We start from the raw sequence: 24,248 nt of genomic DNA on the forward strand, positions 1-24,248 counted from the left end.
ATTGAGGCAGGAGGGACTATGCGATATTAATAGCAGGCGGCAACGTAGCTTGTGCGTTCCCTACCCCTAAATAAATAAAAAAAATGTATCTAATTACTAGGCGCTGTGTTGTCATATTAAAAGGTGTAGCTTCTGAGCTTCTTATAGCCCCTTCCGGGGTCCCCCTAGGAAGGATATTAAAGCCTTTGCTTTTCATCAGCGAGGTAAATAATTATTTTTTTCTTGCTGATTTGTAGCTGATTTATTTATCTGAAAATTTAAAAGTTTACCTGCAAAAAAGTAAAATGCTTTTGTATTTGCATCTCTTAGAGAACTAATATCTTAAATTACATTTGAATTTCAATATTTTCGTTTTAAATCCCTTCGATTTGAGTAACTACCATAACACAAAATAAGCAAAATTTATAAAACGTTCAAAAGTTTCTCCACTAGAGTACTAATTGGATTCGCAAGCAAAGCCTTTTTCCTTTATTTAGCTTAAGGTATTAGGTCTGTTCCGTCAACCCCTGCAGCCAATTGGCTTTGTGCGAGATGTTGTCAGTAGGTCCTGGATTAAGACCGTTTTTATGTATTATACATTTGAAAATTTTCAATTAATTCAAATTAATTCACTTTTCCTCATAATTTCCTCCTCATATATCTCCATCAAGCTTGTGAGTGCGCAATGGCATTGAAACTTAGAATGTTATATTTATATTTTGTGGGCATAAACTCATGTGAAAAAAAAATTTTGGAAAGAGCCCAAGCTGCAAGGAAAAACTCGCAAAATTTCAGAGGCGTTTGTGAATAAAGTTAGGTTTAAGGTAATTAGCAGAAGAACCAAGCAAACAAAAAAGAAAGTAAACGATGAAAATTACCCTTTGGAAATAAATGTGTGCCAGCAGAAAAAAAAATCTGCTAGTGGTTAATATTCCGATAGAATCTGAAAAATTCATATGAAATTCAAAAATCTTTTGAGTCATAGAATAATGTCGGACTTTCTTTTTTTGTGGGTGAGGTAGGGTTCAAAATGCCTCCGCACTTTCAGCGACCGTCGTCTACTGCGTCATGTGGTATGGCCACTAAAACGATCCCTCCTCTCCTTCGGGGAGATACCCTTCCCAGAACTGATTTCTATATTATTTCGGGAGGGCCCAGAACGGCATCCATAAAGGACCAATTATATTCACGCACGTCTGAGTTCACCATATTGCCAGCTTTCATGCTATAGGCTCGTCTTCTTGTGTCTCTATCTGTGCGGTTTCACTTTGTTGTGTCACTGTGTCGAGGTCGATCTTTTTTCCGTAGTACGTATTTCTCGATGTTTTTCTTTACCGCATTCCAGCTGTCCTTGCGTTCGAGCATTTTGCTGACTATGTTGCTCGGTGCCATTCTTTCTGCGAGCCATCTATTACAACTAAAAAATGTGTGTTCAGCATCATCGCTCAGCGCTTCGCGGTATATGCACTTGGAATCGGTTACCTTGCCCATGCATTTATCTCCGGAAATATCCGTGGCCCGAGAGGAACTGAGTTAAGTAGTAGTTCACTTCCCCGAAGTGCCTTTGGACCTATTTGTCAATTGATGGAATAAGTTTCGCCGTCCATCTGCCACCCGGTTCAGTGCCCCATCGACTTTGCCACCGCTGCAAGGTTTGGCGTCTCCGTTCTGGGAAGCTAGTGATGAAGTGTTTCTTCTTGGAGTCCCACGCATCCATTCGTTCCCGGACCATGAGGTCGGCGGGTATCTGCCCGCTGATCACGAAAATTGCTGCGCGTGAGACAGTGCGTTAGGTTGAGGCGCTTCGCTTTGCAGTTTAGCACGATTCCCCATACTTCGCTACCGTACAGGAGAATTGAGCTTGTGGCCGCCATAATTAGCTTTCTTTTGCTCTGTGTTGGCCCATCGATGTTTGCCATTAATCTGCTTAGCATCCCCGTGACCTTTGCTGCTTTGGTAGCCGCATGCCGTATCTGGGCACAGAAAGTAAGCCTGCAGTCAAGTTGAATACCTAAGTATTTCACTACTTTTTGGGTCACTAAGTCGTGTCGCTTATTTGATAGATACATGTCTAGTAGGATACGCAGGCGATATAGCGGCGGCCATACCAGCTCGGGACACTGAGGACGCGAGAAGGAAGCTGAACCTAGTCATGATAAGGACACAAATATGGCTTGAAGACCACGGTCTGGAACTCGCCAAACATCAAACCGAAGTCATCCTTATGACATGAGGTCACATGCCACTCGCTGCTGATGTACGAACTCTGGCGTGACTTTCTCTCCCCTCCCAAATTCCAAAAGTATGGCCCAAGCCTTCGTTTTCCTGACGGACCTTACTTTGACTGACTCATCAGTCGTAATCTTCGCGCGCAAGTCCTTCAGCACATCTCCATAGCTATGGCCTTCTGCGGGTTTTATCACAACAGCTTCTGGCTTTGCGTGTTGTGTTCGCGGCTTACTTGGCTCGGCTAGCTTATCCTTCCGCTTCTTTTGGTTTCCCCTCTTAGTAACTGTCTGCCAGCCTGATTAATGTCGGATTGAGAACGGTTAATAGCATTATTGTTTGCTTAAGCGCCGATTATGAGGCTAATAGTGCCAAATAATATTAGAATAATACTGATTAAAAAGGTCTTTCAACATTAACAAGGTGCCTACCAAATTGGCTTGCGTACCTCCTATCCTAGAGCAACCCGCAGGCGGCTAAAGGAACTGCATACTCGCTTTGCTGGGTGAAATCATCTCGAGAATCTATTTCCTAACTAACTCATCGACCATACAAATTCTTATAATAAAATACAAGACGAAACTATTTATTATATATTCCTTCTTGACTTCCATTTTCACAGTTGACTTCTTTAAAGCAATTACACTACTTACACTATTACACCCTTTTTGGGTGTTTGGCCGAGCTTCTCCCCCTATTTGTGGTGTGCGTCTTGATGTTGTTCCACAAGTGGAGGGACCAACAGTTTCAAGCCGACCTCGAATGGAAGATATTTTTTATGAGGAGCTTTTCATGGCAGAAATACTCTCAGAGGTTTGCCATTGCCTGCCGAGGGGCGACCGCTATTAGAAAAATGTTTTTATTAATTTTGGTGTTCCGCTGAAATTCGAACCTACGTTCTCTCTAAATTCCGAATGGTAGTCACGCACCAACCCAATCGGCTACTTAAAATGCACTACGGTACTTTGTTTATCTAATTTGAAAACTGATAGAAAGCTACTAACAAAATGCATATGTGCATCTCCTCCAACATTTCTTCCCAACTTCGAATCATTTATGAATAAGTTAACTGGAGCTTGGTTCCCAACATGAACCACCTAATCCTACATTAAAGGGATGAGGTTGAAAAAAGATCCACTTGAAGGCGATGCACACTGATCCGTGCTGGCAGTGGTGATTCCTGTAACAACATTAAGCTTTTCATAAAACTCCATGAGTCTTTCGGAATCGCATACAATTTTAGGTTCGGTATTTCGTAAGATTAAGGAATATATGCGGAAATTAAATATTTGTATATAAATATATGTACAAATAAGGAAAGGAAGAAAAGGAATCAAGTGTGACGAAGGCAAAATTAAACATTTTTCTCGAATTTTAAATTTGTTTATAAAATATAACATTCTAGCAATTTTACAAGTAGTTCAAATTTATAAAATATTTACCATACATATATAAACACACATAAAACAATGCTCAAATGCTTCTCTTTCTATTTTACTTCTTCCAGAATGTTCTCTTTGCAATCGGTTCGGCTTTCTTGTACTACGTCAACCATTTCAAGCTCTACTCATCATTTTGTGCCAGCCACAGTAAAGCGCAAAAGGTTTTGCATCCAAGTAAGTAAAATTTGAAATAAACAGTTATCATAAATAGTTCTTGGATTGTGGAAAAACCAGAATTTACGATAATAAAACACCTCAACGGAAAATAAGAGTTTTAACTAGACATGGGCGTAGTGCACTGATCGTTGAATATGGAACTGGTTGATTTTATGAAAAAGTTATTTTTATTGGTAAGACTACACTACATGCAGAACTATTTCCCCTAATTTTTGTAATTAGTGATAATCGGCCGATTGTTAGATCAGAAATCGAAAAATCGCCCTTTGGTTGAACTCTAATTTATTTAGATATATAGGGTTTTTCAATTGGCGCGGGTCGATTTTGGCACCCTGTGGCAGCCATTTTGTTTTGGTGACATCTGTCAAATCTTTTGTTTATTATTCAGTTGTTTATGCCAAATCATCATGGCAAGCTACACGATTGAACAGCACGTTCAAATGATAAAACTTTATTATCAAAATAAGTGTTCATTAACGCAAACGTTGCGCGCATTGCGCCCATTTTTCGGTAGACGTGGTGGCCCTTACAATTTCTTATGGCCTATATTGAACCATATGGACCTAGACGACATGTGGTTCCAGCAGGACGGCGCCACGTGCCACACAGCAAACGCCATTTTATTCCATTTCAACATCTACCCGCCCTTATTGAAAAACCCTTATTTAAACATAAGAAGCAAAATATTTATTTGTGCACACATATATAAATAATTTGTATTTATATGTATATAAATATAATTAGCGCTTACACATTTTTTTTTTTGGCATGTGGTCTAGCTCCTCCTGTTTGTATTTGTGCCTCTGAACGACATATCATGATAGAAACATTGAAGGTCTACCATTGCCTACCAAGGAGTGAGCGGTATTATTATTAATTAAAAAAGTTTATTCGGTTGAGTAGTTTACATGAAAATTTAATTTGTTTACTTCAATTGCAGTATTTTCAGGAATTAAGCCATCCAGTTAATGGATTTCACCCCTTATTTTTTTATTTTTTCCTTGTTCACTCCTCTCGGGAGCATAAGACCTCGATAAGACTTGTCTTGCGTTGGTTTCGTTAATCTATTTGATTTCTGGCAGGGTAAGTGATTAGCCTGCAGCTACCAGTCCTAAATAGTGGGAATGCCCACCTATCGTTGCTTAAGAACAACGCCTTCTTACTGCTTGGAGCGCGATCTGTGTTTCACATTTTTCTGCCAGAAGGATCGCACATATGGTTGAGGACTTCGTGAAATTTGGTGTGTCTGCACTATTACCGCGGTTGCCCGTTTCCTCTTGCTGGCGCCACTGATCAAACTATGTATGTGTAACTGTGTGTTTTTTCTTTGTTCTTGCTTGATTTTACAGCCACAATGCAAATAATGCGCTCAAGGATGGAAAGGATAATTTTTAGGGTTTGAGGAATGATATTTTTTTTTGAGAAACATGGAAAGTAGGCAAATTTGGAAGAGTACGAGGACCGTGCTTTACATGGGATTCGAACCCACAACCTCTGGGATGGCAGGCTAATGCACTTACGCTAGACTACCGACATCAATTGTTAGACATTAAATAAATAAAATAGGTCACGAAAAATCTCCATAAGCAATATATAAGTACAGCAAAAAATTCGCCCATTGCTCTGTGAAAATCATATTCTAGGGATCAAAATAAGAAACTTTGCCGAAGGAACCATACCTCTAAAACGAATTCTGATGTCCCCCAATTTGGGTCGAACTTTTGGGTAGCTAAAATCAGCTAAATGGCTATGTTTTTTCTTTATTTTTATTTATCTTCTGCTCAAATATGAACGAGACGTTATCAATAAAACGGTCCGCGGATGACATATGGCAAAGATAAATTTTTTGTTTTTTGGTAGGACTGTTATAAGCTTACATGGCAAATTTCAGCGTGATATGTCACATAGGTAGTTGGTTTTCTGTGCTACTGTAAACAAGTCAAGCTCGAGTGTGTTCTTCGAATTCTCTTTTATGACTTCAATTGTCTCAAAATGTTTTCCACGGAGCGGCAACTTGAGCTTGGGAAACAGGAAAAAGTCACATGGAGCCATATCAGGCGAATACGGTGCTTGCGGAACGATATTAACATTATTTTTGTTCAAATAATTGCGAACAAGACGTGATGTGTGAGCTGGTGCATTATCGTGATGCAAGAACCATGACTTGTTGTCCCACAATTCCTTCCTTTTAAGACGAATGTTCTCGCGCAAACGCTTTAAAACGTCTAAATAATATTCAACGTTTACCGATCGGCCTTGCGGAAGGAACTCCGAGTGCACCACACCTTCGTAATCGAAAAAAACAGTCAGCATAACCTTAATTTTTGAGCGACTTTGGCGAGGTTTTTTGGGTTGATGTACGGCCCTCTTTGAACGATTTGTACCACTGGAAAACACGTGCACGCGATAGAGCAGAAACAAATTCAAACAAATTCAAACAAATTCTTTGTTCAACTTGAATTTCCATCGTTAAATTCGAAGAACACACTCGAGCTTGACTTGTTTACAGTAACACAGAAAACAAACTATGTGACATATCACGCTGAAATTTGCCATGTAAGCTTATAAAAGTCCTATCAAAAAACAAAAAATTTAGTTTTGCCATATGTCATCCGCGGACCGTTTTATTGATAACGTATCGTTCATATTTGAGTAGAAGTTATTTATAATAATATTTATTATTTATTAATAATAATATCTATATCATAAAAGAGAATTCGAAGAACACACTCGAGCTTGACTTGTTTACAGTAGCACAGAAAACCAACTATGTGACATATCACGCTGAAATTTGCCATGTAAGCTTATAAAAGTCCTATCAAAAAACAAAAAATTTAGTTTTGCCATATGTCATCCGCGGACCGTTTTATTGATAACGTATCGTTCATATTTGAGTAGAAGTTATTTATAATAATATTTATTATTTATTAATAATAATATCTATTTTTTCTCTTAAGAAATTTATTTAGTCAGAACATATGTAATTAATAACATAAAAAATTAATTTAAGTGAGTTATAGAAAAGAAACTAAAAAGTTCGACCCAAATTGGGGGACATCAGAATTCGTTTTAGATTTATGGTTCCTTCGGCAAAGTTTCTTATTTTGATCCCTAGAATACGATTTTCACAGAGCAATGAGCGATTTTTAAATCGACCCGCCCTAATATGTACATATATTGCGCTTAAAAATTCTATCCACTTATTATTGTAATATACGTTGCAATTGTATGATCCTTTTAAAAAAATGCATTCAAAAATAAAAAAGCTGGCAGCATTTAGTGATTGTTCTTTTGCGACATGGCAACTCTTGTTTAGTACATCTTACATGTATACATATACTAAGTCAAATTCATATTTTTTAAGATCTGACTTGTTCACAATTATTACGTTTTTGGATTTTTTATAGAAATCTACAAAATATTTAAGCAGAATTTTCATAAAAGACTTTAATAGGTAATTTGTATGGATTTTGAGCTCTTTTCTCGGTTCTGATATCCAAAAAATACTGTGTTTGTAGTTCTTTTGTTTTCGTAGTTCAGTTGTTTTCGTTATTTGCAAATTGCCGACAATACGAATAATTCCAGCAAATACCTCCTCAAAATGGAATATACAATAGCATTATTTTTCCACTTTCCCCTTCTGATAATCTATGTTCGTTACCATATTACAAATAATCAGCTTATCTACGCAACTGAGTTTCAAACATTTTCCATGGAATGCACTCTTCATGTACCTTCGATCAGTTTCATATTGGTGAAATTAAAGTGTTTGCATTGCGCATATTTAAGGTTTTATATGAAATTGAATTTTACAACTTGAACGATTCAATAGCTTTTAAGGAGCTGTAAGGCAGCCATGTACCCGTAGTTGCAGCCTGCAAGGGATCCTTAAACTACTCATACGCAGTGTAGAATCGACAAGGCATTAAATTCGCTTTCTCTCGCACTGGCTGTATGTGGAACTATAAATGAGTGTGGGCACATTTGTTCCATAAATTTGCGACATAACAACACATCATATGCATTTACATTTTAAAGTGCCACTTCGTTGTAATTGCAAGACAATTACAAAATATTTACAACATGCTTTCACTCACAATTTGTTACGCACCAACATGCGGCTGTTGATGTATGTGCTTGTATGTATAAAAAATATGTGTATTAAAATGTGTGCATATAAATACGTTTTCTGCAAGTGCGCATTTATTTTACTATATATAAACATAACTGCAAGTTTCTTGAGTGTCTTATGAAATGCATTCAGTATTGTTGTGGGCAATGTACAATATTTCACATGAAATGAAGGGCATATGGGATTTTGTGGCAGGCGCGTACATATGCAGGTAAATATGTGTATATAAAAAATGTACAGTATTGAAAAAATTGTAATATTTTTTGTTTAATCTAGACAATTTGTTTTCAAATATGAATTTATTTCAAAATTATAATATCCTTAAGTATGGGTTGGCCTTCGTTTTGTTAAAATCTTATGAAAATTTTAAGGCAAAAAAACTGAAGTATGAAAACCCCACCAAAATATGGGCAAATTTATTTATAGACCATCCTTATAGTTTATACACATCTGCCATAAAATGTACGGGCTAGAAGTTATAGGGCTAGAACTTTTAGTTCATAAAGATTTACTACTCAGTTGCCTACTCAGCCTAAAGTAGCACATGTGGGCAGTAGGTTGTCCCGGGACCGATATCCGCTAGTGCATCCAGAGAAATCGCTACATAGTTGTTCAAGCATGGTGTCAATTGACTCGGATAAGAGTGGCAACTATCTTTTTTTTCTGTGATATTCACCTAGATTTCCTGAGTTATCCTGAATATCAAGTCGTTGACACAAAATGCCTGTTAAGAAATTATAAACATCACTTGGACGATTCATTGGCGGTAATTAGCACAAATTGCAGGATAGTCGTCTTTCCTGTGAATTGGCAGGGCACACTTAAAATCCAGTCGAAATCCGACCATCCATCTATGCAGCATATGTTGATGCATGCATTAACCAGTTCATCACCTCCGTATTTGAATAGCTCAGCTGGCAATACCTCAGCTTACTCTTAACACCTGTTTGCAGCTCGTGAAATGTATTTTCATTCGAAATCCTTAAATATAATTATTGATACGTTGAACTTTCAACAGAAATCAAGTCGCTTAGGTCATTGACACTCAAACTCATTTTAACAATTTTGCTCTGATGGCTAGACAGGTTCTCTCAGAAATCTATGTTCATTTGAATAACTTTAGAAAGAAATAACTGAATGAAGGATTTGGCTGCTCCAAAATTTTATAATATAATTTTTTCTTTTAGCCATGTAATTTTTTTTGTACAAGTCCCACTCAAATGCTCTTTCACCTGTCATTGTACCCACAAAATTGTAGGGTTTGGTTCATTAAATTAATGACTTCTGTATTCCATTCTAAAGGTGCAGCTGTGGGTAATTTGAGCAGGCGCTTTAAAATTTCTCTTCGTAAATTAATTTAATTTTAAGTAAATATGTAGAGTAGCCTGAGTCTGAGCCTGGAGTGCTTTGACGAGTGTGTGACCAAGAGGTAAGACCGCTTCAACAGTCTAACTAGAAGACTTGTGTCCTCTCTCTTAAGAGATTATATAATATTAGTGAGCCCACTTTCATGCGATATTCATATTTTTTTAGGCAGTATTGTGTGTGTTTTAACTCTTGCCTGCTAGTTGATAGAGTTGTAGTTCATATATTTATTTATATTTTATTTATTTATTTATTTATTTATTCATTAATGTCTAACAAAATTCGGAACAGACATTTAAGATATAAATTCAGAACTTAAATACAAATTTACAATATTTAATATTAAAAAGTGTAGTAAAATTAGATTATCAATATAAGAAACCATTAAATTGCTAAAAATATATAGAAGTTATTAACAAAATTAATAGTTAAGAAACTAAAATAACAAATATATACTAGGTATATTATTATTTAGATTTCTCACATAGAAAGTAATTTTTTAATTGCGTTTGAAATACATGTTTGGCCCTAGAAAAGTCTAAGTCCAAAGGGGAGGCGAGATAATTAAGGTCAGACAACAATCTAACGAGTGACGCATTGGCATAGGACATTATACTAGAGCCAACGTGAAAAATCTTGCAACTTCGAAAATTTCTGCAAGGAACATTAAACTGTATTCTTTCTAGAAGGACCGGGCAGTCAATTTTGCCAGTAATGAGATCAAATATAAACGATACTGCCTGAAAGGTACTTCTGTCACGTAATGGAAAGAGTCTAATCAAACGACAACGTGATTCGTATGATGGTTTCGGGTCTGAGAAATTGAGTGAAAATTTTTTTGAACCCTCTCCATGCACCGTCTTTGATTCAAATAGGATTTAAGCCATTGCAGAATGAAAACCCAGTCAGGCGAGCTTGTCGATCAACACCGTATGTGAAACTTTGTTGAAGGACTCACTAAAGACAGACAGATTTGTAAGTGTAGAACGACTCAATACAAATCCGTGTTGATTCGAGCAAATTGGCTCTTAACTGATAAATATATTTTATCTTTCATAAAGCATTCAAAGAGCTTGGATGCATTAGTGAGTTTCAAGATAAGTCTATAATTACATACAGTGGCTCACAGAAGTATTTTGCATAATAGCGCGTATGTACAAATTTAAGATTTTGTATGTACTAGGTATCCGAAAATAAAAATGTTAATACTTACACGCATTATTGAGCACTGTCTTAGCAATTTGGCTACACATCATGCACAAAAATTGTACCGTTAGGTGCATATAACAAAAAACGTGCGTAGCAATGAAAATGTGTGCTCACAAAAGTATTTTGCTTATTGTTTATAGATACCGTTACTGGACGCAGTTCAGTTACTTTTTCTGTTTTCGCTGAAGTTGTGGCTACAAGTGCGTATTATAATCAATTTTATTTGTAATTGAGTTCATTTCGTTTGTAATTGTGGTACTGTGCATATCGGAAATGCCAAAGGGTAAAGAACTAACTACAGCTGAAAAAAAAATTATTTTACATCTCCATAATGAAGGAAAATCTGCGAAATATATTTGCAATATGTTTAGTCGATGCCGCCAAACGATAGAAAATGTAATAAAACGGTGTAAAGAACGCGGTAATTTAGAAAATTTAACCCGTTTTGGTCGACCAAAGTTGCTAACTGAGAGAGAAGAACGCCAAATATTGAAAGAAAATCGCAAAAACCCACATTTATCAGCCCCAAAAATCAATGATAAAATAAAAGCAACCTTTCAGATTGAAGTATCCGATGAGACAGTGCGCAGAGCCCTCAGAAGCAATAATATTCACGGTCGTGCAGCAAGGAAAAAACCACTGATTTCACAAGTCAATAAAGCAAAGCGGCTTTTATTCGCCAACACCTATAAAACCAAAAGTTTTGAGTTTTGGAAAACCGTCATATTTAGTGATGATGATGATAGATATTTGAAGCAAATACAACATTTTTGGTCCGGACGGACGTCGTATGGTATGGCGGAAGCCAAATGAAGAGCTGCGATTAAAAAATGTTAAATCCACTGTTAAGCACGGTGGAGGTTCCGTCATGGTGTGGGGTTGTATGTCGGCCCAAGGAGTCGGAAAGCTGGTGTTTATAGATGGAACATCTTTATTTGTCTATTCTCAAAGACAACTTACATTCCAGTGCAGAAAAAATGGGAATGTCGTCTAACCACTTTTTGTTTCAACACGACAACGACCCCAAGCATACAGCTCATGATGTCAAAATGTAGATACTTTTTAATACAAAACATTTGCCAATACCTACCCAAAGTCCCAATATCAACCCCATAGAAAATCTGTGGGCCTATCTCGAAGAAAGAGTGCGAGAACACAAAATTTCGTCAAAAAGTGACCTTAAAGATGTTTTACTCCAAGAATGGGAAAAAATACCTCTTGACTTTTGTCGCAAGTTAATAGAATCTATGCCAAGGCGCTTGGAAGCAGTTTCCAAAAATAATGGTTATCATACGAAATATTGAATTAATAGAAATTAGTATATTTGTACACCACCTAGTCAAAAGCAAAATACTTTTGTGAGCAATGAATTCTATTTTATTTTACTTTTTTTACGTTTACATTGGAACATATTTTTCTTTTAAAGTTTTAATACATTGTTTATGTAGATATAAGGTTTATGTTTAAGAATTTATGAAATAATTAACAAATGAATTTAAAAAATATACAGGAATTGAAGCGTGAACTTATTTGTCTTCTCATGCAAAATACTTTTCTGAGTCACTGTATATCACTCTTATTGCCACTTTTGAATATAGGAGTTAAATATAAAAGCAAGTTTCCAAGCATCAGTGAATTTTCTAAGAAATAATGACTTGCTGCAACTTATTTTCATCGATGCCACCAGAGCAGAGCAACTTTTAAGGTAGTAGTCTGGTAACTTACACGTTTTTTAAGGCCATGTTTGGAACATTTTTTGGAAGGGAAAATAAAATTCAATCGGTTTGATTTTCTGATATGTTATTAAAGGTATCAGAAGGTGTACAAAAAAAATTTTTTTTTTTTTAATGTTTTGATACTATTTTTGTACACCGCAGCAAGCGGCAAGTGGCTGGCCGGCGTGATTTCGTCACTTCTTGTCATCTGAAACAGAAAAAACAAATTGCTTATTAATCAGTGTGCTTGTCGTTATGGCGGGTAGTAAGATCAAATGATTTTGACAAAAAATAACAAAATGGCGGACTTCGTAAGAAAAGTTTTTTTAAAGTGGAAATCGGACTAAAAAATGGAAAGTTAGGAACGAAATAAATTAAATCTACTACCCGCTAGAACCATTGATGTGTAGAAAAACATATCTAAATTTCAGCTCAATCCGTTAGATAGAAAATTTGTTTTCACGACGGCCATCCGGAAAAACGTTGTTTTGAGAAAAACGCGTTTAAAGATTTAGCAATTGAACCGCGCAAGTACGAGCCGCTCTCATGTATGTGCTATACTTTCGTCAATATTTCGAATTTCGGTCTAAAATTTGTACAGTATATTACCAATATATCGCACTTTCAAAATATGTAAAAAACCGAAATTCGAAATTTTCAAAATAAGTTACCAGACTACTACCTTAAATAAAATAGCGGGAAGTCCATCAAAGTCAGTTTGAGTTCAGTTATTGCGCCCTCAATTGAGAGGGAAAGTGATCCAAAAACGAATGGTGTGTCATGATAAAATTAAGAAAAATATGTGCAACACTACGTCATCGGAAACACAGTTCGATTTAGAAAATCGCAAATAAGTTAGCTGCGTCATGAATAGAGCCCGCAGATATTCCGTTAAGGAAGACAATAGACTTCTGCAACATACTTTTTTGATTTGATGAAATTGCAGAAGGCTTTCGGTTGAGACTTAATATTTAGTTAAAAATTAAAAATATAATTTCTGTGTAGAAATTTGTCCAGATAGTTGAACCCTTTTAGATAATGACGATTTCTTAAATTTTTAATATTGTACGAAAACAAAAAATCAAATACTTTAGATTCTCGCATGTGCATTTTTTATCGGAAAAATTGTTCTGCGCCTACCATTTAACCCCCATTGCAGATGCTGTGAGGACCTTTCAGAGAAGAGACTGTTGAGCACTTTCTCTGTAAATGTCCGGTTGTGGCATCTAGATGATTAAGGCCACTGGGTGATCCTTTCTTCGACAGCCTGGGGCAGTGCACCAACCTAAGTCCCATCAATCTTCCCCATTACATCAAAAGCTCCAGTTGGCTGTAGATCTCTTCCTGTTGGAGGTCTCATAATTGTATCAATACATGCAGAGAGAACAACGATGACCGGCAAAATATATATCCTAGTTGTTGCAACTTAATCTATTAAAGTATGTTTACTTATGTTTTGTACATCACTGTATGTTCCGTCGATTGTATGTAGTTGTGTCGAGCAATTTCCCATGAATTTGTTTTAGCACAAAATTGCCACCACACATTAATTTATTTTAATTGCGCAATTTAGATGAGCAGAATACTTTTGCGCTTCTGGAAAGTGCAGTAAATATGTCATGCGATCTTTGAAATGATTGCAGGTGCATAAGTAACCACATATACAATTTATATGAATATAAGGAACTGTAATCTAGAAATGCCTCAGAAATTTAACCTCTGCAGTGCTTATAAAGTCATATATGTATTTCCCTATAATATTTTCTGCTACATATATCAATATTTCATTATTGTTGTTTGTGTATAAGTACAATTGGATAGCATTTGAGAATGTTTTTCTCTACTATGATTTGAAAACAGATTTATTGCACTGGTGATACAATTAATTGGGACTAGATTGGCATATCATTGTTGGGGTATTTACTTATAAACATACAAATAGATATTATGCCAGATATGTTAATGCAAAATATGCCGATTTGTGGCTTAGTAAAATGCGGAAATGCATAATTCATGCAATGCATAGTAAACAGAATAGTGTAGCTACTTAACTTAAATGCTCAAGAAAGTATTTTTATTGCAGAAATACACTAGGAGCCTTGCCATAGCCTGTTGTTATTGACAAAAGCTTTTGCCATGATTTGATGGTTTGTGTTGGAAATCGGCGTTAGCACCGGTATCAACGGCCGCCAACTATTTGCAACATTAAAAACAAAATATTTTATTATTATTATTATTATTTAGTGACTGGTATGAATACGAGTACTAAAATTATGTTTGAGCATTGGCTGCAGAGGCCATCAGCTCTGTGTTGCCTGTGACTGTCTGGATTATTTGTTATACCTATTGTCATTTCGATAGTTTTAATGAATTTGCTTATTTTTAACACACTTTTATTAGGTCGGGTTGTATGTATGTATGTAACGGAATCTTTGAGCTTAATTTTCACTGGCTTCTAAAAATCTGATCGACTTGAAATTTTGCATACCTATCAAGGACCGATGACAATGCAATAATTTGATAAAAGTTTTCCATTATCCTTATTAGGATTGCCAGGATTAATATTTTCTTTTTTTACCTGTGGGCAAAAAGTAAGGTGAATTTGGCTGTAAAATGAAAAATCTTTATTTATTCTTGTAAATCAGTTTCATCCCCTTCGAAACAATCCCCTCTCGATGAAATACACTTATGCCAACGATTTTTCCAATCCCCGAAACATGCCAAATAGTCCATTTCCGGTATAGCCATCAGCACCTTCTTCGATTCTGGGATGCATTTTGCTTCACTTTCATAACCTTCTGTACATAGGTAGTTGCCAATAGAATGATTGTAATATTTACTACATGAAGCATCCCACGCTTTTAACTTTAATTTGAATTACTCTATTTGTATCTTAATTTTTGTTATAATTCTGTTCTGAGGTAGTTGACTATGACTGATCGTTCGATTTGCTATTACTTCATTATAGGTCTCTTTGTCATTAAAATTTATTTTATACTTTTAGTTCGATTGGCAATAAAAGCGTGTTTTTTAGTTTTTTTAAACTATTTTTTATTTCAAACAAAATAATAACATAGTCGTCCAATAAATAATGAATTTCAGATGCGATGAAATAAAATGTAAAAAAACTGGGACTTTGTTGTTGTATATATTATTATAGGCTCAACACATTAGTCAAGACACTTTGGCAACTTTTCTGGAAGAGGGCATGAAAAAATATGTAAAGAAAAATCTTGTCTACTTTTTTATAGTGTTTTTCAGTCAGAGGCCTTTACGATCCTGCAGGCATGCAAAATGTTTGGGGAATGTGGAAGCGAGGGAGATATTAACATATTTTCCGATAGTCACGCCGCGATCAAGGCTCTGACGACGCCATGGTGCAGATCCAAACAAGTCAACTGCCGTAAGGAGGAGCTCAAAAATCTTGGGTGTGAATAGGAATATAAAGAGAAAAGAAATTGCTGATGAGCTTGCCAGGAAGGGGACTAAATTGGTCTCACAGACCTCTTACCCGGTCATCGGCATCCCACTGACTGTTGTTAAAGGGGAATTGCACAACTTATTTCTAAGGAAAGCACATGGAGCACATGGAGCTGCATTTCTTCAGGTGCTATTTAGAAATACAGGGTCCCCTGTACAATAGACGGAAGGTTCAAACAGTTCTGGAGACTCCACACCATTAAATTTCCAAACTCGTAGCGGAAAAGCTTGGTTTACCATTTATCCTTAGGGACCTTTCAGATAAGAAGACTGTTGAGTACTTTCTCTGTAAATGTGTGGTAACTAGACGATTAAGGTCACTGGATCAAACAAAAGCAACAGATTTGGCTAGCTGTAGTTATCTGCCAGCTGAGGGTCTCATAGTGTTATCAAAATGGCAATTTTGTGCTACTTGAGGAGTGCCAGAGTTGTACCTCAACCATTTCAACTACCTACCTACTTTTTATGAGTATATTCCTCCTCCACATTCCCTCACGTGGAGGGAAAGCGGGTACTCGGAGATGGAGCTCGGTATGACTATTCAGGAACGGCTTCAAGCTCAACTGTAAGCAACTGCTAACAAAGGAGCACTTGATTATCTGCTTAGTTGAGTAACAATTGTCAAAGAAGTAGAAATTTATTCCGACAATCGCTGATGGTTCACTCGAAACTTTGATACTACGCGCACGGCTAATTTTCCACACAGACATTGCACTCTACTGCTCTAAAGAGACGATTGACATTTCCTTTCATCTTAAAGAGTTGGCCATTACGTCAACTGGATAAGACCACCAATTTATAAAATCGCGAGACCCTTCTGGCTAAGATGGAGTCAACTGTCGATTGTGGTGGGTATGCCAACCGGGCATTGTCTGTGAAGTGGTGTGACTTTTATTAATTCAAGCCTCTTCTTAGTAGCTGTCTGAAGGATGAGGTAAATTCACACAGCGACTTCTGCTCAACTTTGCTACTTTTGCTAAAATTAAGGCATCTTGGATCTCGCTGTTTTTCTAAGATTCCGAAAGTAGCACGTTAAGATTTCGTTATAATCAGCAACTCAAAGCAGTTAATTCAGCCATAAAAAGTCAAAGGTTAGGGGTAAACCTATATGTTGTTTCTCGTTTCCTCCTTCAATGGTGCCACAATGGGCGAACATTCGGCCTTCTGAGAACATATTGTACCACCGATAAACGTTGCTTTGGTCCAAAGTAGCTTCTCCGTATGGCATTTGAATGAAATTTGATACAGGTTCTTTAATCCATATTTTTGAATAGGTAAAAATCGAAGACGAGCCAAAACACGTGCAAACAAAGCAGCTGTCAACAATTACCTGAACATTCAAAAGGGCCGAACTCGTCGGCGTGAGTGAGAGACATGAATACCAAATATCGCCACAAAAAATCGAAATTCGAATATACGTAACCTGCGAAAATTCAAAATTCGCTATACTTTTTGAATACACCTCGTATATTATATAATTCTGGTCCCACTTATCCTTGGGACAATCATTTATTCTAACCTAATCAATTTTATGAGATGCAACCAAAAATTAAACAAAAAATTTTAAGATCAATATATCGGCGACGTAAACAGCAGAAAACTGGTGCCCAAACTAGCAAAATGAAGGCTGTGACTAAGATGTAAATACAAAAGTAAAATAAAACAGAAAAATAAATAATGCACAGTTCCTAATAGATGACTCAACGCGGAAAAATTAATTTTGATAGACTTCATTTCAAGGACCGCATTTGAGACCGCAAATTTTAGGCGTTCCCCCTTAAATACAAGAGAAATTGTATTTTGAATTTAGTTGTAAGAGTACGATGATATTTAAAAGTCGAGTAGCATCAAATAAGCCTCGAACAGAATTTTGAAGATTTATTTTATGGCATCAAATAAAATACAAAATGGTCAGAATATTTCGAAAGCTTTGGGTAATGAATTTTTTTATTTTGTAAATATCTTAAAAATTATTGTAAATATATAATAAGGTTAAGTTATTTCCGTTACCTGATGTGTGGAATTAATAATGTGTGTGACTAATTAATTAAAACACATTTTTTTGCCAAAATTCGTTTTTATTCATCAACATAGTCCCCTTTTAGGGAGATACAATCATTCCAACGCTTTTCCAATCTTTCGATGCCACCTTTGTAAAACGATTTTTCTTTGCCTTCAAAATAGGCCTCAGTTTCGGCGATTACTTCATCATTTGAGCCAAATCTTTTACCACGGAGCATCTTTTTGAGGTCTGAGAAGAGCCAGTAGTCGCTGGGGGCCAAATCTGGAGAATACGGTGGATGGGGAAGCAATTCGAAGCCCAATTCGTTCCATCCAATTTTGCCATCGTTTTCATTGATTTGTGACACGGTGCATTGTCTTGGTGGAACAACACTTTTTTCTTCGCCATGTGAGGCCGTTTCTTTGCGATTTCGTCTTTTAAACGCTCCAATAACGCTATATAATAGTCGCTGTTGATGGTCTGCCCCTTCTGGAGATAGTCGATGAATATTATTCCATGCGCATCCCAAAATACAGACGCCATAATCTTGCCTGCCGACTGCTGCGTCTTTGGTCGCTTTGGGCGGCTTTCACCGGCTGCATGCCACTCAGCAGACTGCCAATTTGACTCTGGAGTGAAATGGTGGATCCAAGTTTCATCCATTGTGATGTATCGATGCAAAAACTCCGACTTATTGCGCGTAAACATGTCCAAACAGCTCTTTGAATCATCGATTCGTTATTGTTTTTGCTCAGTTGTGAGCAAACGCGGCACCCATTGGAAAACACATTTTTCATACCCAAATGTTCGTGTATTATGGTGAGTACACTGCCTGCTGATATCTTTAAAATGTCAGCAATCTCCCTCACTTTCACTTTACGGTCGGACATAATGATTTTCAGTGTTTTTTCAACGTTTTCCGGAATAACAGCGTCATTTGGCCTTCCAGTAGATGGAATGTCACCGGTGTCTGTACGACCACGTTTGAATTCGGCATACCAATAACAAATGCTTCTTTTTGATAGAGCGGAGTCCGAATAATGTTTTTCAAGCCATTCCTGGCGTTGAACAGTATTTTTTTCATTAAAAAACAATGATAAATCAGCACACGGAATTGCTTTGAATTCATTTTTTTTTTAATTCAAAAGTAGCCTCACTTAAAGCACTGCAACTTGTAAACAAATGGTCGGATTAACATATGGTTTTGACAGTAAGCCTAAAAAGGTTGCCAACTTTCGAAAAAAATATTGATTTAGTACTAGTGCCGCCATCTATGTGTCAGTCACACACATTATTGAACGTCCTGGTATATGAATAAAGAGTGAGAGATAAGTTGTGAAAATGTTCGAGAAGAGCCAACTTAAAATAATGAGGCAGTATTAAGGCTTTTACACTATGGTAGTGCATTATACAGCTCAGCTGCACTAACAAAGAACCGGTGGGATGAGAATTGTGATTTTTTAAATGGATTATGAGGCGACCGCCGTAGCCGAATGGGTTGGTGCGTGACTACCATTCGGAATTCACAGAGAGAACGTTGGTCGAATCTCGGTGAAACACCAAAATGAAGAAAAACATTTTGCTAATAGCGGTCGCCCCTCGGCAGGCACCAACAAACCTCCGAGTGTATTTCTGCCATGAAAAAGCTCCTCATAAAAATATCTGGCGTTCGGAGTCGGCTTGACACTGTAGGTCCCTCCATTTGTGGAACAACATCAAGACGCACACCACAAATAGGAGGAGGAGCTCGGCCAAATACCCTAAACGGGTGTACGTGCCAATTATATATATATATATATATATGAGGTTAGAAATGCAAATTTTGATTTCAGCCGCCGTAGCCGAATGGGTTGGTGCGTGGCTACTATTCGGAAACACGCGGGTTCGAATCTCCGAGCACGAAACACCTGAGAGAAAAAGTTTTTTCTAGTAGCAGTCACCCCTCGGCAGGCAATGGCAAGCCTCCGAGTGTATTTCTGCCATGAAAAACCTCCTCCTAAAAAACTATTTGCCGTTCGGATTAGGCTTAAAACTGTAGGTGCCTCCATTTGTGGAAAAACATAACGACACGCAACACAAATAGAAGAAGGAGCTCGGCCAAACGCCCAATAAAGGGTGTCTAAATAAATAATTCGGAGTACAAAGCTTATCAGCTTCCTCAAAAATAGAGAGGTTCTGATGAGCTTAGATTTTGATTTTAATGTTAACTTAACATTTGAGATGATTTTAAGATAGAGCCCCGTATACTTCTACCATACCATATTTAACAAGAGAAGAAAGTCTGTCATGAAAAAACGCATACATATTTAGTTTTTTCCATATATTTTTAAGAAAAATTGTAATATTTTACAGCAAATAATTGTGTCATGAAAAGCTGAATAACTAATTGTAAGAAAGCTTTAAGAATTGGTTATACGGGACGTATGAGTAACATTACGTTTTGAGCTTATGACAAAAATCATTTTTTTTATATTAAATGCTTTAAAAATAAAACAAATTGCACTTGTATGTATACACACGTATCATATGGTATATGCATTTACTACTGTTACTGCTTACTCCACTTCCGCAAGCACTAATTGCAGTGAATACGCCGGGGCTGACAAAAGAAAAAAGCGAAGCGCGAAATGACAGTTTTTGCCGCGTATATGTAAATAATGGAATCTGATAAAACTCTAGAATGCGAGTTCTGATTTAATTTATACAAAGAGACTGACCTCATTTAAAATCTTATGAAATAAAAATTAAAAAAACACATGCTTCAGGGAAATATGAAAAGCGCTCATATGTCACGACAGCCATTTGGAAGCTCCCCTGTATACATATATTATATTGTATATATATATTATGTACATAAAAGACTGTAAATATGTGTATATGTATGTATTATAACCTACACTGATTACGAAATGTACGCAGAGCATTGTAAACCGTACTGAACGCATGTATGTATGTATGTGAGCATTGCATTGAATAGCCGACATCCTTAGAACTCTTTTGCGCGTCGCCAAACTGCTAACCAAGCAGACAGCTCACATGCACTCACTCGGAAACAGAGTAATGCACCTTCAAAATTTCACAGTGAGTGAGTGCACCAAAAACTGGATTTGGTAGGGTAAACAACCATAAAAGTGCGTGAATTGAAGGAGAAGTAAAGCTGGTCAAATCAGCCCAGCGAAGCACAACTAACACTAAAAACTGCTAATGCATGACAGAAGCCGTAGCTTTATTTTTACTACAAATACCTGAACAGGGTAATCTACATAGTGGTTAATTTTTATAAATTCAAAAAGTTTAAAAAAGAAGTAAATGGGTAAACATTCTCATTATTTATAAAACACGATTTCATTCATGCAGCTGCCTCGACTAGTTGCGCAGTAGCGCATCCTTCTAACCCAGTTTTCCAAGACCTTAGTGACGGCTTCTGGCCCTGCCTACGGAATGGTTTGATAGATATTTGCCTTATTCCAAATATTCCCCTGCTGTAACCGAAGACTTCCAAGTCCAAGTCCTCAGTTTCCAGCCACAAAAATCATTTATCATGCCTATGCACCGCTTATCGTTGACCGAGCGCCAAACTGTCAATTTCTGAAGATCTGTCGAGGCTTAAGGATAGCTTTTTTGTTAAAACAGCCGCCAAGATGCGCGTTCGCTTTGTTAGAAAAGAGGACTTTGACTACTTTTCAACAAACGCACTCCTGGGGCTACACAACATTGGCTTTGGAAATAAGTGTACAATATTTCTCAACGTTGTTAAAGCGCAAAGCGAATTATTTCATTCCATGGAGATATAATACTGACAGGAAAAGGCTGTCACGGTCAAAATAGTATACGATTAAAAGACCCGTATATGGCCTAACCTGCTTATGTATAAGCAGCGCATAACTACTCCAACTACTATTGGCAGTGATAGAATTTCCAAAGTGCTTAAGTGAAGTGTGTTAAATGTCCTCTTCGGCTGTATGCACGAAGGAGGAAAAATTTTCGGAACAAATCTCGCATAGCTCTTATGAGCCATCAAACTCAGACGAATAAAGCAGCAATCAAACTCACTTAAAAGCTTAGGTAACAACTCCGCTATCCTTTGTTTCCCCCGTTCTAACTAAGCTAATCACTATGAAAAAAAGAACTTTTAAAACAGCTACAGGTCGTTTTTCTTTTTTACATCTATAAAAATTCGTTGGCTTGTTAATTAATAAATATATTAAACAAAAATAAATTATGAAAAAAATTTATAAAAAAAATTTCAATTATCAAATTTTTTAAATAATTGCGAATACAATTTACCGCAGAAGCAGAGGTCAAGTGATGCGATCATCCTTTCAATTGAAAAGGGAAAATGTGCGTGCAAATTTTGTAGTGTTAAATTTTCAAGGAAGCAGTTTGGCAATTATGGTAATTAACCAATTATATACAGAGCACAAGTGTGATTTTGAAAAGCTTCAGCTACAAAAGGCACAGCAGCCGCTTCTCCAAGGAGAAAGGAATAACAATGCTGGTGTCAACAGAGAAAGAAAAATATACTTATAATCAAAATATCCTTACATACATACAACTGAGCACATTTTCTTACACAAACGAAACGAAATTCTTTTCCATATTTTAAAAAAGATTGCAGCAAAACAAAATTTTTATTAAAGTTAGTATTTTTTGATAATTATTGAATCGAAACAGTTAAAATTTTTTTTTATTATTTATTTTACAATAAATATTAAATAATTATTTCATTTAATCATGGGACACACGCCTGCTAGAAGTTATAGAAGTATGTTTTATAAATCGGGCTTCAATTCGGTATTTCATTTCACATTTACAAGTATTCTTTTTAATGTCAGGGCAATACAAGGACGAGCTAAAGTAGAAACGGCAGGAGCTTTGTTCTGATTACTTCGAGTTTATTTATTCAAAATAGTCCCCTCTGAAATGGCCGCCGTAGCCGATTAAGTTGGTGCGTAACTACCATTCGGAATTCAGAGAGAACGTAGGTTCGAGTCTCGGTGAAAGACCGAAATGAAGAAAACGTTTTTTCTAATAGCGGTCGCCCCTCCGCAGGCAATGGCAAACCTTCGAGCATATTTTTACCATGAAAAAGCTCCTCATAAAAAATATATGCTGTTCGGAGTCGCCTTGAAACTGCTCTGGCCTCGATACACTGTTTCGCGCGATCTCAAAGCTTTCCAAAAGAGTATTTCAGGTCATTGACCGGAATATCCTTTTGGATGGCCTCTACAGACGCAAAACGTTTTCCTTCCATGGCCAAATGCAATTCTCCGAATAGGTAGAACTCACAGGGAGCCACATCGGGCGAATACGGTGAGTTCTTGATGGTTAGAATGCGATTTCTAGTCAAAAAATCAGTCACAAGAGTAGATCGCTTCCTCCTTCGCGATATTCAGGACGAATTTGACGAATGCGATGAAACAAACGCTTCAAAATGCCAATATAGAAAATTGCATTAACGGTTTGACTCGTTGGCACGAACTCCTTGTGGACAATTCCTTTGGAATCGTAGAAACAAATGAACATCGACTTGAATTTTGACTTCTCCAAACGCGATTTTTTGGGTGATGGCTCGTCTGGGGTCTTCTATTCGGCACTTATTTTCAGGTTCATGTTGGAAACACCACGTTCCATCACCAGTTACAATGTTGTAAAAGAAGTTCTCGTCTTTTCTCGCCTCTTTCGTGATCCCTGATTTTGGACGGCCCGTTGTCATCGTCATTTATGACCTCACAACCATCTCTGAAACGTGTAGGCCACTCATTAACTCTGGGATGAGATAAAGAATCATCGCCACAAACTTTTTTATCAATTCAAATGTTTTGGTAAACCGGTTTTGATTTTACCGATTTTAAAACAAAATTTTATATTAGCTCTTTGTTCGAAACTCATTTTTGTACCGATGACACAAACATACTGAAACTTTAGACGCAATAACTTCGCTTCCACTGAACCGAATGTCACCAAGCTTTCACTGGAAGTCAGCTGGGGATGTAACTTCCAACACACTAACTCACAAAAAAAATTGGCCCCATCAAAAGCATTTTTAGGACTTCGCCTTGTATATCAGGATTGCAGTAGGGATGGCTTCTCCACAAACAGACCAGTCCAGGTTTCTACACTCAAGGTTATTCCGATGACCAAATAATATCATAGTAGGCTGTCATGAGGAAACCACCTCTACCCGCATGCAACAAGCCCTTAGTATATAAACAAATTGTAAACCGACAAAGGGCTCTCTATTAACCCACCGAAAACTGCAGGATGACCGAACATCAAACTCAAATGTCCTGTCCTAAATGAAGCTAACTATCTTGGCATCAATCTTAATAAAACGCTCACTTGAAACTTTCATCATGAGAAAGTTACTGCATAAGTCACAATAGCTTTCTTTACCTATATAAGGCGTTTTTGGAAAAACATGGGGACTGAGCCCCAGAATGACTTACTGGACATTCACTACAGTTATTAAATCCATAGTCACTTAAGCTTCCCTAGCATGGTGTCTTAAAATTAAGTAA

The 24,248-nt window shown here is 36.8% G+C and overlaps 1 protein-coding gene across 1 annotated transcript in view; it reads left to right on the forward strand.

Annotated features, from left to right (window-relative positions):
• LOC129243049 (protein still life, isoforms C/SIF type 2) overlaps positions 1-24,248 on the forward strand; it is a 297,252-nt gene that overhangs the window by 253,933 nt on the left and 19,071 nt on the right. The window contains exon 13 of the mRNA XM_054880124.1: positions 3,713-3,821. Coding sequence (XP_054736099.1) covers positions 3,713-3,821 — 109 coding nt within the window. The remainder of the gene's footprint in view (positions 1-3,712; positions 3,822-24,248) is intronic.

The sequence above is a fragment of the Anastrepha obliqua genome, chromosome 3 (assembly GCF_027943255.1).
Source record: "Anastrepha obliqua isolate idAnaObli1 chromosome 3, idAnaObli1_1.0, whole genome shotgun sequence".
Classification (NCBI taxonomy): domain Eukaryota; kingdom Metazoa; phylum Arthropoda; class Insecta; order Diptera; family Tephritidae; genus Anastrepha; species Anastrepha obliqua.